Source organism: Macaca mulatta, chromosome 11 (genome assembly GCF_049350105.2).
Source record: "Macaca mulatta isolate MMU2019108-1 chromosome 11, T2T-MMU8v2.0, whole genome shotgun sequence".
NCBI classification, from domain to species: domain Eukaryota; kingdom Metazoa; phylum Chordata; class Mammalia; order Primates; family Cercopithecidae; genus Macaca; species Macaca mulatta.
In genome coordinates, this window is record NC_133416.1 from 113,599,986 (window position 1) to 113,615,280 (window position 15,295).

The 15,295-nt window shown below is 39.2% G+C and overlaps 1 protein-coding gene across 3 annotated transcripts in view; it reads left to right on the forward strand.

Moving 5' to 3' along the window:
• Nucleotides 1-15,295, forward strand: part of POLR3B (RNA polymerase III subunit B) — a 136,560-nt gene that overhangs the window by 16,026 nt on the left and 105,239 nt on the right. For all 3 annotated transcript variants that reach the window (NM_001266933.1, XM_077952564.1, XM_077952563.1), the window contains 3 exon segments: nucleotides 1,681-1,772; nucleotides 3,566-3,683; nucleotides 5,302-5,410. In NM_001266933.1, coding sequence (NP_001253862.1) covers nucleotides 1,681-1,772; nucleotides 3,566-3,683; nucleotides 5,302-5,410 — 319 coding nt within the window.

Here is a 15,295-nt window from a genome sequence, read left to right on the forward strand (position 1 = left end):
AGCTGGAACTACAGCCGTGCGCCACCACACCCAGCCAATATTTTTTATATTTTTAGTAGAGACGGGGTTTCACCACATTGGCCAGGGTGGTCTTGATTCCCTTGACCTTGTTATCCGCCCGCCTCGGCCTCCCAAAATGCTGGGATTACAGGCGTGAGCCACTGCGCCTGGCCTCCCTGTCATGTTTTTTAACCTATGAATTAGAAATTGTTTTTGTCTTACGAAGTTCATATTTGTTTATATCCACACATGTTAGTTTCCATTTTCTTTGCTCACTGAATATTTTTACACGTCAGACTTTTGGTTAGTGTTCATTTTCCATCTTCCTGAAGATGAATTTTTTTTACAAATTTATTAGTGAGGGCCTATTAGTACATTAGTAACTTCTCTCAGTTTTTGTCTGGAAATATCTTTATGTTGACCTCATTCTGAGTGAATACTTAGCAGAATACACAAATTGAGGTTGGCAGTTACTTCCTCTGAGCACTTTGAGCACATTGCTCTGTGTCATTGATTGTTGTGAAGTTATTGTGTATCCTTTCCTTTTTGGTAGCCTCCCTTTTTTTCTGGCTGGGTTTTAAATCTGATCTCTAATTTTGGTGTTTAGTATCTTGACTGTGATATGCTTAGGTGTAGCTTTCTTTTTATTATCTTGTGCAGGTGTTACTGTGAGGATTTATGTCTTTCATGTATCTTTAAAACTTTACAGCTATTATCTCTTTGAATAGGACTTCTCACCCATTCTGTGTATTTTTGCCATCTAGAAGTCTGATTAGATGTTTATTAGTCACTCTCTCTCTATCCTTCCCTGACTCTTAAACTCTCTTTCATACCTTCCATCTCTATGTCTTTCTGAGATACATTCTCAGTAATTTCTTCAGATGTCTTTTCCAGCCCAGTAATTATATCTTCAGCAATATCAAATCTGTTATTATCCAACCTATTTCTACATTTTTAAGTCAGTGCTTAAAATTTCCATTTCTAGTAAGTTTTGCTTAGTTCTTTTTCCAGACTGCCTGGTTAGTTTTCATAGCCTGTTGTTCCTTACACTTGGATGCGTCATGCTATTGCCAAGTAACTGATGAGAATCACTTTGTCTTCCATGAAGGAAGTATTGCTGTCATTTCTGACTCTCACTAAAGCTGTACGCAAAGTTTAAACCAAACATTTGAGGTTTTTGGTTTTTTGTTTTGTTTTTTAAGAGAGCCTCATTCTGGAGTGCAGTGGCGCGATCCCGGCTTATGGCAACTTCCACCTCCAAGTTCAAGCGATTCTCCTGTCTCAGCCTCCTGAGTAGCTGGGACTACAGGCACACACCACCACACCCAGCTAATTTTTTGTATTTTTAGTAGAGATGGGGTTTCACCATGTTGACCAGGCTGCTCTTGAACTCCTGGCCTCATATGATCCACCCACCTTGGCCTCCCAAAGTGCTGGGATTACAGGCATGAGCTTCTGCACCCAGCCTGAGTTTTTATCGTCTGTACTAGACGAGCAGCATGCCTGAGAAAATACTTCGTTTTGCTTGGCTTCCATGCAGTTGCTATTTCTCTGCCTTTTCTAACATAGTGCATAGACAGACCCTTGGTGAGGTGGTGTGCACTGCATGTTTTGTATTTTTTGCAGCTTTTACCATTGACAGCCTACATGTGATATTTTCTTTTGTTTTATTTTATACAGAATGCCCATAATGCTACGTAGTTCAAACTGTGTTCTTACTGGAAAAACGCCAGCAGAATTTGCCAAACTGAACGAATGTCCTTTAGATCCAGGTATGTGTAAAGTCTTGGATTTGCCCCACTTTCCTTATTCTTTTATTCTGCTGCTGCTGTTGTTTTAACATTTTGTCTCAAAACAGTGCCAACTTTTCTACTTTATAATGAACTTGTTCACAAAACACCCAGAAATTTGTCTCTAGCTTTATCTAGCTTTATGCTATTAGTCTGTATTTCTTTTTTTTTTCTTTTTTTTTTTTCGAGACAGTCTCTCACTCTGTCACCTAAGCTGGAGTGCAGTGGTGTGATCTCAAGCAGTCCTCCCACCTCAGCTTCACAAACAGCTGGGACTACAGGCTTGTGCCACCATGCCCAGCTCATTTTTGTATTTTTAGTAGAGATGGTGTTTTGCTATGTCATCCTGGCTGATCTCCTGGACTCATCCACCTTAGCTTCCCCAAATGCTGAGATTACAGGCGTGAACCACTGTGCCCAGCCCTATTAGTCTATATTTCTCAAAGACATACTGTTTCTTCTTTTATTTCAGACTTAAGACTTTAATATGCCACATTCTTGTTTATTGCCATGATTTGTCAGTCTTTTCTATCTTTGGCCAGCAGTTTCTTTTGGTATGCCTAAAAATTCAAGAATAATCTTCCAAAGTTACTGGCCTTGCCTCGCTGAAAAAAATCAAGTATCTCACTTCAGGCTCAAGTATTTCACTTCAGGCTGTTTTAAATGCAGTAAAGCCAGGGGAAGATGAAAGTATTTTTTGGTTTACATTTTGAAAAGTTTTATTTTTGTGCCTATTTCTAGGCAATTTCTTTTGTAAAATTTCAAACTTAGAACTTAACAGGAAGTTTATCTTAATTCTTTAACTCATATTTCACATTGATTTATTTGAACTTATAGTTGCTTTAATCTTATTCCTGTAAAGTTACATTGTTGTAGAATCTCAGAAGTTTTGGAAAGAAGTTAATGAAGAATGTGACTTTACTAGACTGTAACAGAATGTTGCATAAGTCGAATATGTTGTATTGTTTTTGCTTATATTCTGCAGGTATAAAATGAAGTATTACTTTATCCTACTCTGAATTGTGTGCAAAAAAAATAAATGATGATGCATGAATTTTTTCGAATATGCAATATTATTTGGAAACCTAATCTTAATCTACCATTATCACTGATTTGTTAGAAAACTTAGAGTAAATTTCAGTTTATATTGAAAATTGTCAGTTACACTTGTACTTAAGAGCTCTGACATCTAATTTATTTAACTTGTTTTTTCATTCACTTTCTACATATGTCAGGGGCTGGTGATTCATAGACCAATAAGATATATTTCCTGTCCTCAAGATTTTATACAAATATAGCTCATTTGTATAAAATAATGTGCTGATCTTCAGTCCATAAAACAACATCAGATGGGCACAATGGCTCATACCTATGATCCCAGCGCTTTGAGAGGCTGAGGCAGGAGGATGGCTTAAGACAGCGAGTCAGCCTGAGAAGCATAGTGAGACCCTGTTGTTGGAAGAAATTTAAAAATTAGCTAGGCGTGGTGGCACATGCCTGTAGTCCTAGCTACTCAGGAGACTGGGGCGGGCGAATCACTTGAGGTTAGGAGTTCAAGGTTGCAGTGAGCTATGATTGTGCCACTGCACTCCAACCTGGGCAACAGAGGGAGATCCTTTCTCAAAAAATAAAATCAGCAAACCCCTTTGAATCAAGTGTTAGCCAGTGCCATGAAGCAGTAGAAAAGGTAATCTGATTCACAAGATTCTTGCCATTACTAAATCAACACTGGTTGAGGAATAAATGATTAAGTTTTTCTTGTTTCCTTTGGGTAGGTGGCTACTTCATTGTTAAAGGAGTAGAAAAAGTTATTCTTATCCAAGAGCAGCTGTCTAAGAACAGGATCATCGTGGAGGCTGATAGAAAAGGAGCCGTTGGAGCTTCAGTTACCAGGTAAGATGGTGTCCTTAAAAAATATTGGTCATTCAATTAGTCCTAAATGGCTATCTTTCAATACAGAGGGAGCCAGTTATTACCTCTAAAAGCAGGCATTGTAATAGTTAAGCTATCTGCATTCAATTTATTATGAAAGTCTGGAAGCATAGGGTATTGATTTTAAAATTTCAGTGATGGGAGTCTGAGACATCATTTGAAAAGTCACTGTTTAAGCTGAATTTTATCTTAGCTTACAGAACATGAAAGGAGATTTTTAAAGAGAAAAAATATAAAACCACTCTTAAGTTTTTCATGCTCCTTTTCAGCCTTTTACCATTTATTTGTGTATTCCTGCAGCAGTATGATCAGGGACTATTTGACCCTTAATACTAAATGACCTATATTATGGACTTAACACCCTATTGTTAGTTTTCTAGACCAGCCTCTTTCACAGTGTACTCATTTTTACAACAGTATCCCTTTCGAGGCTTCTGTAACTTTTTATTTTCACATGTAATTTGAAATGTGGAGGTTAATGAGTTCTGGGAATAGAAAGATTTGTGGCATAGATAAGATGTCAGAGTGTAGTAGTTTCCCGTTTGATAACCTACAACGAACTGATTAACTCAGAGTTTCTGTACTTTTCTTTCTGATGGAGAGGCAGTTAACAATGATGGTCATTCGTCGAGTACTTACCAGCAGCCAGGCAAAATACTAGATATATTATTTGTCACCTCAGTCTTCCAAGATAAGTGGTACTGTTAACATCTTCATTTTACAACTAACAGGCCTTAAGCTCAGGGGTACCTTGACTGTAAGGGGTAGATAGCCTTTGAACCCAGATATAGTTAATTCTATAGTCCATGTCTTCCCACTATCTAAACTTTGGAGCCAGGGCAATTTCAATTTGAGTTTGAATCCTAAAGCCTTTGTTTCCTAGATATGAGGCACTGGAACGTGCAGTTACTTAACTTCTCTAAGTCTTGGTTTCCTCCTATGTGATTTTGAGATAATACTTCAAAGTTTGACTATGTAGAAGATTAGAGCTAATATAAGTAACGTGGGTAACAATGCATAGTAGCAGGTAATCTGTGTGTGTTACTAATGTGGTTGATTAGAGCTTTTAAAATGCTTTGAAATCCATTAGAAATTTTATAACTAACACAGATACCAATAGAAGGATATTCCTTTCTTTTGGCTTTACTATATACCAAGACTGTGGGTATGTTTTGTTGAATTACTAGTTTAAAAACTCACATAAATTCATTTCTTTTTAATTTCCTCTTTATGGTTAAGGCCCATATTATAAAATTGGCCTTGTATATATGCTCTACACTGGATCAAAGTAATTCAGGTGGAGTCAAAGTGAAGTTGGTCAGAAAGTAGTTGTCACTCATTCACACACAGAACTTCCATCATAATCTCAAAGTCAAAGAAAAATTTATCATGTTTTTAAATGTTCACAGAAGTGGCAGCTGGGCAGGAAAGGGATTGTCTTTTTAAAGTACTTACTAGAAAGGACCTTGTCATTGTTGTTGATCAGTTGACCCTTGTTGATTAATGATCATTGCTATTGCATGTTATTAGCTTGAAACTCAGTGGGGATGCAGTTTAACCAACTTGTATTTACTCATAGCTCTACCCATGAGAAAAAAAGCAGAACCAATATGGCTGTGAAACAAGGACGATTTTATTTGAGGCATAATACTTTGTCAGAAGATATACCCATTGTCATCATATTTAAGGTAAAGCTGCAGCTCTCTTCTGAAAATTATAAGAATTCTTTCTCTGGTTTATTTACATATATAATTAGAGATTTGGAAGGTAAGGAATTTTTGGAGTAGAAAGATTTGTGATGTAAGTTGTCAGTCATATGATGTATTTTAAATTGAAAGCTGGCTGGGCATGGTGGCTCATGCCTGAAATCCCAACATTTTGGGAGGCCAAGATGGGCAGACTGCCTGAGCCCAGGAGTTTGAGACCAACTTGGGCAACATGGTGAAACCCCCATCTCTACCAAAAAAAAAAATAATAATAATAGCTGGCTGTGGTGGTGTGCACCTCTACTCCCAGCCACCCAGGAGGCTGAGGTGGGAGGATGGCTTAAGCCTGGGAGGCAAAGGTTGCAGTGAGCTGAGATTGTGCCACTCTGCTCCAGCCTGGACAACATAGTGAGAACTCATCTCTACAAATAATAAAAACATTAGCCAAGCTTGGTGGCGTGTGCCTATAGTTTCACCTATTTGGGTTGCTGAGATGGGAGGATCACACAAGCCCAGGAAGTCAAGGCTGCAGTGAGCCATGATCATGCCACTGCACTCCAGCCTGGGCAATACAGCAAGACCCTATCTCAAAACTAAAGAAAAAAATCAGCTTATTTGTGAATTGTTGGCCTAGAATGCAAAAGACATTTTCCATAGAAACAATATTGAAATGGTATAGTGTTCTTAGATACAGGCATACTTCAGAGATACTGCTGGTTTTGTTCCAGACCACCACAATAAAGCTAATATCACAGTAAAGTGAGTCACACGAATATTTTACTTTCCCAGTGTATACAAAAGTTATGTGTATACCATACTGTAGTCTGTTAAGTGTACAATAGCATTATGTATAAAAAATACATGCCTCAATTAAAATATACTTTTTTGCTAAAAAATTGTAACAATTATCTGAGTCATAATCTTTCAGTGAGTTAGAATCTTTTTACTGGTAGAGGGTCTTGCCTCAGTGTTGGTGGCTACTGACTAATCAGGGTGGTGGTTGCTGAAGGTGGCTATGGCATTTTCTTAAAATAAGACATCAGTGAAGTTTGCCACAGCTATTGACTCTTACTTCGTGAAAGATTTCTCTGTAGCACACAATGCTGTTTGATAGCATTTTACCCACAGTAGAACTTCTTTCAAAAATTAGAGTCACTTGTCTTAAGCCCTGCTGCTGCTTTGTCAATGAAGTGTACGTAATATTCTACATCCTTTTTTGTTATTCCAACAATATATACAGCCTCTTCACCAGTATTAGATTCCATTTCAAGAAATCACTTTCTCTGCTCATCATTAAGAAGCAACTCCTCACCTGTTCAAGTTATATCATGAGATTACACCAATTCAGTCACATCTTCAGGCTCCACTTCTACTTCTAGTTCTCTTGCTATTCCCACCACATCTGCAGCTACTTTCTTCACTCAAGTCTTAAACCCCTCAAAGTCATCCTAGAGGATGGGAAGCAGCTTCTTTCAAACTTTTGTTAATGTTGATATTTTTACTCTTCTCATGAGTCACAGATATATAGACATTCTTTTTTTTTTTTTTTTAAGGTGAAAGCAAGTTTGTAAGAAAGTAAAGAAATGAAAGAATGGCTACTCCATAGGCAGAGCAACCCCAAGGGCTGCTGGTTGCCCATTTTAATGGTTATTTCTTGATTATATGCTAAACAAGGGGTGGATTATTCATGAGTTTTCTGGGAAAGAGGTGGGGAGTTCCCAGAATTGAAGTTTCCTCCTCCTTTTAGACCATATAGGGTAACTTCCTGACGTTGACATGGCATTTATAAACTATCATGGCGCTGGTAGGAGTGTGAGGACGACCAGAGGTCACTCTCATTGCCATCTTGGTTTTAGTGGGTTTTGGCTGGCTTCCTTACTGCAGTCTGTTTTATCAGCAAGGTCTTTATGACCTGTATCTTGTGCCAACCTCCTGTCTCATCCTGTGACTAAGAATGCCTTAACCTCCTTGGAATGCAGCCCAGTTGGTCTCAGCCCCTGTTCAAGAGAGAGTCACTGTGGTTCGAACACCTCTGACATATTTCCCTCTTCCCCTTTTATAAGACAACCCTAGTCCTAAGGTTCGTAGAAGGATGAAGACCCATCTTCCATAACTTCTTCAGGCTGAATAGGAATGATGATATTCCTGCCTAACTATTAGGGTCTCTCGTATTCAGGGGAATCACAGATATTCTTATTGGCATCTAGAAGAGTGAATCCTTTCCAGAAGGTTTCCAGTTTACTTTGTCCAGATCCATCAAAGGAATCACTATCTATGGCAGCTATAGCCATAAGACTTGAAAGTTGAAATTACTTCTTTATTCATGGGCTGCAGAATAGATGTTGTGTTAGCAAGCACAAAAACATTGATCTTGTACATCTTTATCAGAACTCTTGGTGACTGAGTTCATTATCAATGAGCAGTAATGTTTTTAAAGGATCTTTTTTTCTTAGCAATTGTTCTCAACAGTAGACATAAAATATTCAGTGAACTATACTGTCAACTGATGCGCTGTCATCCAGACTTTGTTGCTTCATTGGTAGAGCACAGGCAGAGTAGATATAGCATAATTCTTAAGAGCCTTACGATTTTCAGAATGGTCAATGAGCACTGACTTGAACTTTTTCTAGACCCTCACAAGAAAGTCAGCCTGTCCTTTGAAGCTTTGAAGCCAGGCATTGACCTCTCCAGCTGTCAAAGTCCTAGACAGCATGTTAGAAGTCTTTCAATAGAAGTCTGTTTCATCTACATTGAAAATCTGTTGTTTAGTGTAGACACCTTCATCAGTGATCTTAGCCAAATCTTCTGGATAACTTGCCGCAGCTTCTCCATCAGCACTTGCTGCTTCGCCTTGCACTTTTATGTTATGGAGATGGCTTCTTTCCTTAAATCTCATGAACCAGCCTCTGCTAGTTTCCAACTTTTCTTCTGCCCCTTCCTCCCCTCTCTCAGCCTTCATAGAACTGAAGAGAGTTAGGCCCTTACTCAGGATTATGCTTTAACTTATTGTGGCTGGTTTGCTCTTCTATCCAGACCACTAAAACCGTCTACATATCAGCAATAAGCCTGTTTCCCTTTCTTATCGTTGATATGTTCACTGGAATAGCACTTTTAATTTCCTTCAAGAACTTTTCCTTTGTGTTCACAACTAGTCTAATTGGTGCAAGAGGCCTAGTTTTTGGCCTGTCTCAGCTTTTGACACGCCTTTCTTTCTCAACTTAATCGTTTCTACCTTTTGATTTATGGTGACAGATATGCAACCCTTTTTTTTACTTGCATACTTAAGAAGCCATTCTAGCATTATTAATTGGCCTAATTTCACTATTGTTGTGTCTCAAGGAATAAGGAGGCTCAAGAAGGGAGAGAGATGGGGGAATAGCTAGTTGGTGGAGCAGTCACAACACACATATTTATCGATTAAATTTTTCATCTCTTATGAGCACAGTTTGTGGCACCCCAAAACAGTTACAATAGTAACATCAAAGAACGCTGATCAGCTGGACGCAATGGCTCACGCCTATAATCCCAGCACTTTGGGAGGCTGAGGCGGGGATCATTTGAGGTCGGGAGTTCGAGACCAGCCTGACCAACATGGTGAAATCCCATCTCTACTAAAAATATAAAAATTAGCTGGGTGTGGTGGCACACGTCTGTAATCTCAGCTACTTTGGGAGGCTGAGGCAGGGTGATTGCTTGAACCTGGGAGGTGGAGGTTGCGGTGAGCCTGGATTGCGCCACTGCACTCCAGCCTGGGCAACAGAGTGAGACTCCGTCTCAAAAAAAAGAAAAAAAAAAGATCGTTGATCACAGGTCACCATAACAGTGAGAAAGTTTGAAATATGGCAAGAATTTACCAAAATGTGACACAGGGATATGAAGTGAGCACATGCTGTTGAAAAAATGACACCAATAGACTTGCCTGAAGCAGGGTCAGTCTGCAAGCAGGGACAAACCTTCAATTTGGAAAAAGACAATATCTACAAAGCCCAATAAAGCAAAGCATGATAAAATGATATGTACCTATAGTGACACAGAGACCCATTTAACCTGCTCTAAGACATAAATACTATATACATTCAGTGAACAGTTAAGTTGTCGTATTAGTTATCAAGCAAAATAAAAAAAATAGTTGGCATTGTGTGATACAGTTAGTTGATCCTCAGTATTTGCAAATTCCCTGTTTGTGAATTCACTTACTTGCTAAAATTTATACATAACCCCAGAATCAATACTTGCGGTGCTTTTGTGGTTATTTACAGATATGCACTGACATGGAGTGGTAAAAACTTAAGTCACCCAGTGCACATATTCCCAGCTGAGACTGAACAAGGCAACACTCCGCCTTCTTGTTTCAGCCCTTATGTTGTAATCAAGTGTCTGTTTTGCAGTCTATTTAGTGCCGTATTTTTTGTATTTTTGTGCTTTGTTGATTTGCAGTATAAGATGGCCCCCTAGTGTAATGCTAAAGTTCCGTCAAGGTGTTCCAAAGGACAAACAGGCTGTGATGTGCCTTCTGGAGGAAATATGTGTTAGATAAGCTTTGTTCAGGCATGAGTTATAGTGCTGTTGGCTGACTTCAAAGTTAATGAATCAGTGATAAATATATTTTTTTGTTTTTTTGAGATGGAGTTTTGCTCTTTCACCTAGGCTAGTGTGTAATGGTGCGACCTTGGCTCACTGCAACCTCCCTTCCAGTTTCAAGCAATTCTCCTGCCTCAGCCTCCCGCGTAGCTTAGGATTACAGGTGCCCTCCACCACGCCCAGCTAATTTTTGTATTTTTAGTAGAGATGGGGTTTCACCATGTTGGCTAGGCTGGTCTTGAACTCCTGACCCTGTGATCCTTCCGCCTTGGCCTCCCAAAGTGCTGGGACTACAGGCGTGAGCCACAGCTCCTGGCCTTAAATATCTTTTAAAAGAAGCACACAGAAAATAAGATTCTGTATTGATTAGTTGAGGAAAATGTAACCATAGGCTCACAGGAACCTAGCCCTGTATTTTTCCTGGAACAATGGTTCAGTATTTACTATTCAGTATTTGGTATGATTCAGCAACTTGATAGAACATAACTACCGTGGATAATGATAACCGATATATAGGTACAAAATGAATCTCGATAACCAGTTTAGTTGAAATGAAGAGCTCAGATTATTTGAGGAGATACTGGATGCTTCAGATAATTTTAGAAATGTATGATATTTATTCAGTTTCAATAGTATGATAGTGGAAATAATTTTTGAGTCAAAATTAGAGAAAACAAAGGAAGAGATCCTCTGAGGTTGAACTAAGTTGGTTAAAACGGAAAAGTATTTTGGGTATAAACCTCAGAGGAGTAAGAAAGAAAGGATTGAGTCTTTACTGTTAAAGTTGTAACCAGATGACAGAGGGTAGGAGTCAGGGAGAAAAGTAGCCCTCAAATCAATCTGATGATTGGGATTTAGGGAGAGAACCCCTGATGGTTCATAAGTATTGAATGGATGTTGACAAGTCAGGTTCTTTAACTCGGGAAGCATCCATATTCTAAATGCAATTGTGTGAAGGAAGTTTTAGGAAATTTAAAAATGTTTATTGTAGCCGAATGTGCTTTTGAGTTCTATAAATGAGATGGAGCCATTTTCTTTTCAGGATGATGATGATGATAGTCATAGTAGCAGTACCATATCAGAGGGCCCAGGAAGAATTCTTAAATATGCTTTTTCTTTTCTTTCTTCAGGGTTTGCATTTTTTAAGCACAAAAGTAATTTTGGCTTTTCTTATAGGGATCCCACAGTGTCCAATGCAGTGTTTTATGTACATAGTGATGAATATTGAAAATTTTATCTAATGGGACTGGGCACAGTGGCTCATGCCAATGATCCCATCACTTGGGGAGGCCAAGGCGGGTGGATCACTTGAGGTCAGGAGTTTAAGACCAGACTGGCTAACATGGTGAAACGCCATCTCTGCTAAAAATACAAAAACTAGCTGGGCATGGTAGCTCATGCCTGCCCCAGCTACTTGGGAGGCTGAGGCAGGAGAATTGCTTCAACCCAGGAGGCAGAGATTGCAGTGAGGCGAAATCACATCACTGTACGCCAGCCTGGGCAACAGAGGGAGACTCCGTCTCAAAAAAAAAAAAAAAAAAGACAATTTTATCTAACGATGTAGAATTACATCTCCAGCAGAGGGCAGTATGTTCCCATGCATCCAAAGGACTTTTTTTTTTTTTTAGAAGGTTTTATAGACCCTTGAAGATGCATAGTACTGCTTTCTTTCTACCAGAAATTATAAATTAATTATAATGCATATAATCTTCTATCACTCATGGAAAATGCATGACTAGACCCATGCATACATTAAAATCAGAAAACATATTAAGTACTGCTTTTTGGCTAGGTGATGAGTTTAGTAAGACAGTTTTGCCAGGCTCAGTGGCTCAGGCCTGTAATCCCAGCACTTTGGGAGGCCGGGGTGGGCGGATCCCAAGGTCAGGAGATCGAGACCATCTTGGCTAACACGGTGAAACCCTGTCTCTACTAAAAATACAAAAAATTAGCCGGGTGTGGTGACAGGTGCCTGTAGTCCCGGCTACTCGGGAGGCTGAGGCAGGAGAATGGCGTGAACCCGGGAGGCGGAGCGTGCAGGGAACCAAGATCGCACCACTGGACTCCATCCAGCCTGGGCAACAGAGCAAGACTCCGTCTCAAAAAAAAAAAAGGCTTTCTTCTGTCAAGTTTGTTTAACATTTATATTGTACATCTATACACACATATGCTTACATACACACAGCTGACTTAAATCCTTTTTAGAATAGGGCTGTAAATTAACACTATGCATATTTATGTAACCAGTAGTTGTGGTTTCAGACTTCTCCCTTTCTGATTATAAAGATATTCCTTGCGTTATTTAAAGTTAGAAAGCCACTTAAAAGTATATCTACATTTTTGGATATATTTTTCCAGATCATTTTCCTGTGCTTCTGTGATATACACATAAATTTTTATTTTTTTCACTTAACCATGCATTATGAATAGCTTTCCCTGTTAGGGATCTGCATCATTGTTTTTAGTGACTGTTGTGTAGAAGTTGCATACTTGTGGTGGAATTTACTTAACCACTTTCCTCTAGTGGGGCATTTAGGTGTCATTTTTTTTCCCGAAGGCTTTCCTCTTAAATACAACCGTAGGATGACTGTTATACATACCTGTTTGTGCACGTTGCTGATTGTTTTGTGAGACTTTATTCCTAAGATCGGAATTTTTTTAAAAAAACTTGGTACATGTTGCCAATTATTTTCCTGAAACATATTCACTACATTCTAATCAGTAAATATTTTAAAATTTTTAGTTTGGATAAATGAGCTAAATATTTTGGTCATGAATGATCACTTTTATTGGTCTCCCACAATAGGTATGTTTTAATAAATTGATGGGAATTTGTTTGATAACCACTGTTTAGACTTTTCCATCTGGGAGGCAGCATAGAGTATTGGGTATCTTAGAATCAGACAGATTTAGGTTGAATCCCAGCATCTGCACTTATTAGCTATGTGACCTTGGGCGTAATTTCCAGTCTCTTTGAAGCTTGGATAACGCATCTATTAAGGTGAGAAGTTTAAGAGAGTTGCCGTGAAGAGCAAACAGGATCATGTATTTTTTGAAAAGTCCCGGAAGGGGAGTGCCCTTTTGCTTTCCTTAGTTCTCTTTAGTCAGAAACCCTGGGAAGACAAACGGGGATACCAGAAAAGACACATCATTTCTCTTTGAGTGTTGTGTGGCCCTAACACAGACCTTGACAGTCATTAGGACTTGATGGTTGTTGATTGTAACCAACAATTGGCTGAAAGTGACAGGAGCAGCAGGGTTTCCAGATTCCATGCTGAGTCTGAATATGATGGAGAAAGCTTTTAAGACATAGATCAGCCTTATTTATGGACTTGAATCACTACAAAGGTTCTCCTGCCCATGAATCTTCCTCACTTTACGTCTTGTATTCGCAACTATGCAGCCTGTTCTTATGATGGCATCTGTAGTTTGAAAGATTTTGCAGAAAAGATGATCAGATTTCAAGGGTGCTGGGCAGTGTTTCCTGGAAACTAACTTATATGGAAATTTATCTTTTTTTTTTTGAGATGGAGTCTCGCTCTGTCGCCAGGCTGGAGTGCAGTGGCACAATCTCGGCTCACTGCAACCTCTGACTCCCTAGTTCAAGCGATTCTCCTGCCTCAGCCTCCCAAGTAGCTGGGATTACAGGCACGCACCACCACGCCCAGCTAATTTTTGTATTTTTAGTAGAGACGAGGTTTCTCCATGTTGACCAGGATATTCTTGATCTCCTGACCTCGTGATCCGCCCACCTTAGCCTCCCAAAGTGCTGGGATTACAGGCATGAGCCAATGTTCCTGGCCAAAATTTATCTTCTTTAAAGAGAAACAGTCACAAAGTTAGAGAGGGCCATCACAGTTCTCTTATTACCTGCTGGGACTACTGTGAGTAATAATAGATTGATTTTGGTCTACTTTAAAGAAACATTAGAGATTTCTGAATAGTAGATATTTTAAGAAGTTATTTCCTTTCCCGCCTTCACACAGTATATTTCAACCTGTTACCATTAGTGTGTGTATCAGTCTCTTCTGCTCATTAGTATTCTTTGTTTTTGTCTTTAAAAGTCACATCTTGTAGATATCTAAAAAGACTTCATGCCACTTTTTATAGTGCACCTCCCCTTATTTTCGTTCAGTGGTATTGCTGATTTCTGGAGTGTAGGGGACCTGCTGAAATGTATTATCTCTGCTATTTTTTCATAAGGTTATTATGTAGGATTTACTTTTGACTTATTAGGAAAAATGATTTCAGATATCTGGAGTACCAAGAGGTCCATATAAAGCCAGTTTTCAGATGTCTAAATTATGTCTTTAAAGTAAAATGGTTCAGCATTTTGCTGTCGTTTCCATAGCAATATGTCATTTATTTGTGGCTGTGACTACTGAAGGCTAAATAGTCATAAAGTCAGTTCGGTCTTTGCAGCTGGTGTGCTTTGATGATAACTTGACTGAGTTATCGCCCATGTATTTAGTGACTTGATATAGGAAGAGTTTAGTCCTTTTAGAGCAAAGCTTTGGCAGTAGTCATGCTTTCTGCACATATGGTGTCATTTACCATGTGCTTGGCATATCTTTGTTTCATAGCTTAGAAATATTTGGAAGGCCTAAGCAGTCTGTTTAGATCCCTGTTAGGACATTTGAGAATTTTATGCAGTTGTAAAATTACCACTTAGGTTCAGCACCAGGACAACTTGAAGTGGCAATCCATACGTCAAATGAGGAAAGACCTTTTCATTACAGGTTGAGCATCCCTTATCTGAAATGCTTGGGACAAGCAATGTTTAGGATTTCAGGGTTTTTTAAAATTTTGGAATGTTGGCATTATCCTTATCCTTATGGTTGAGCATCTCAAATCCAAAAATCCAAAATCTGAAATGCTCTAATGAGTATTTCCTCTGAATGTCATGTCTGTACTCAGAAAGTTTCAGATTTTGAAAGCTGATCATGGTGGCCTGTGCCTATAGTACCAGCTACTTTAGAGGGTAAGATAGGAAGATTGCTCGAGCCCAAAAGTTTGAGGCGATAGTGTGCACTGCAGTTGTGACTGTGAGTGGCCTCTGCACTGCAGCCTGGGCAACACAGTGAGACCCTGTCTTGTAAAAAAGTTGGCTGGGTGTGGTGGCTTTGGCCAGGTGTGGTGGCTTATACCTGTAATCCCAGCACTTTGGGAGACTGAGGCAGGTGGATCACTTGCAGCCAGGAATTTGGGACTAGCCTGGCCAACATGGCGAAACCCCGTCTGTACTAAAAAAATACAGAAATTAGCTGGGCGTGGTGGCAGATGCCT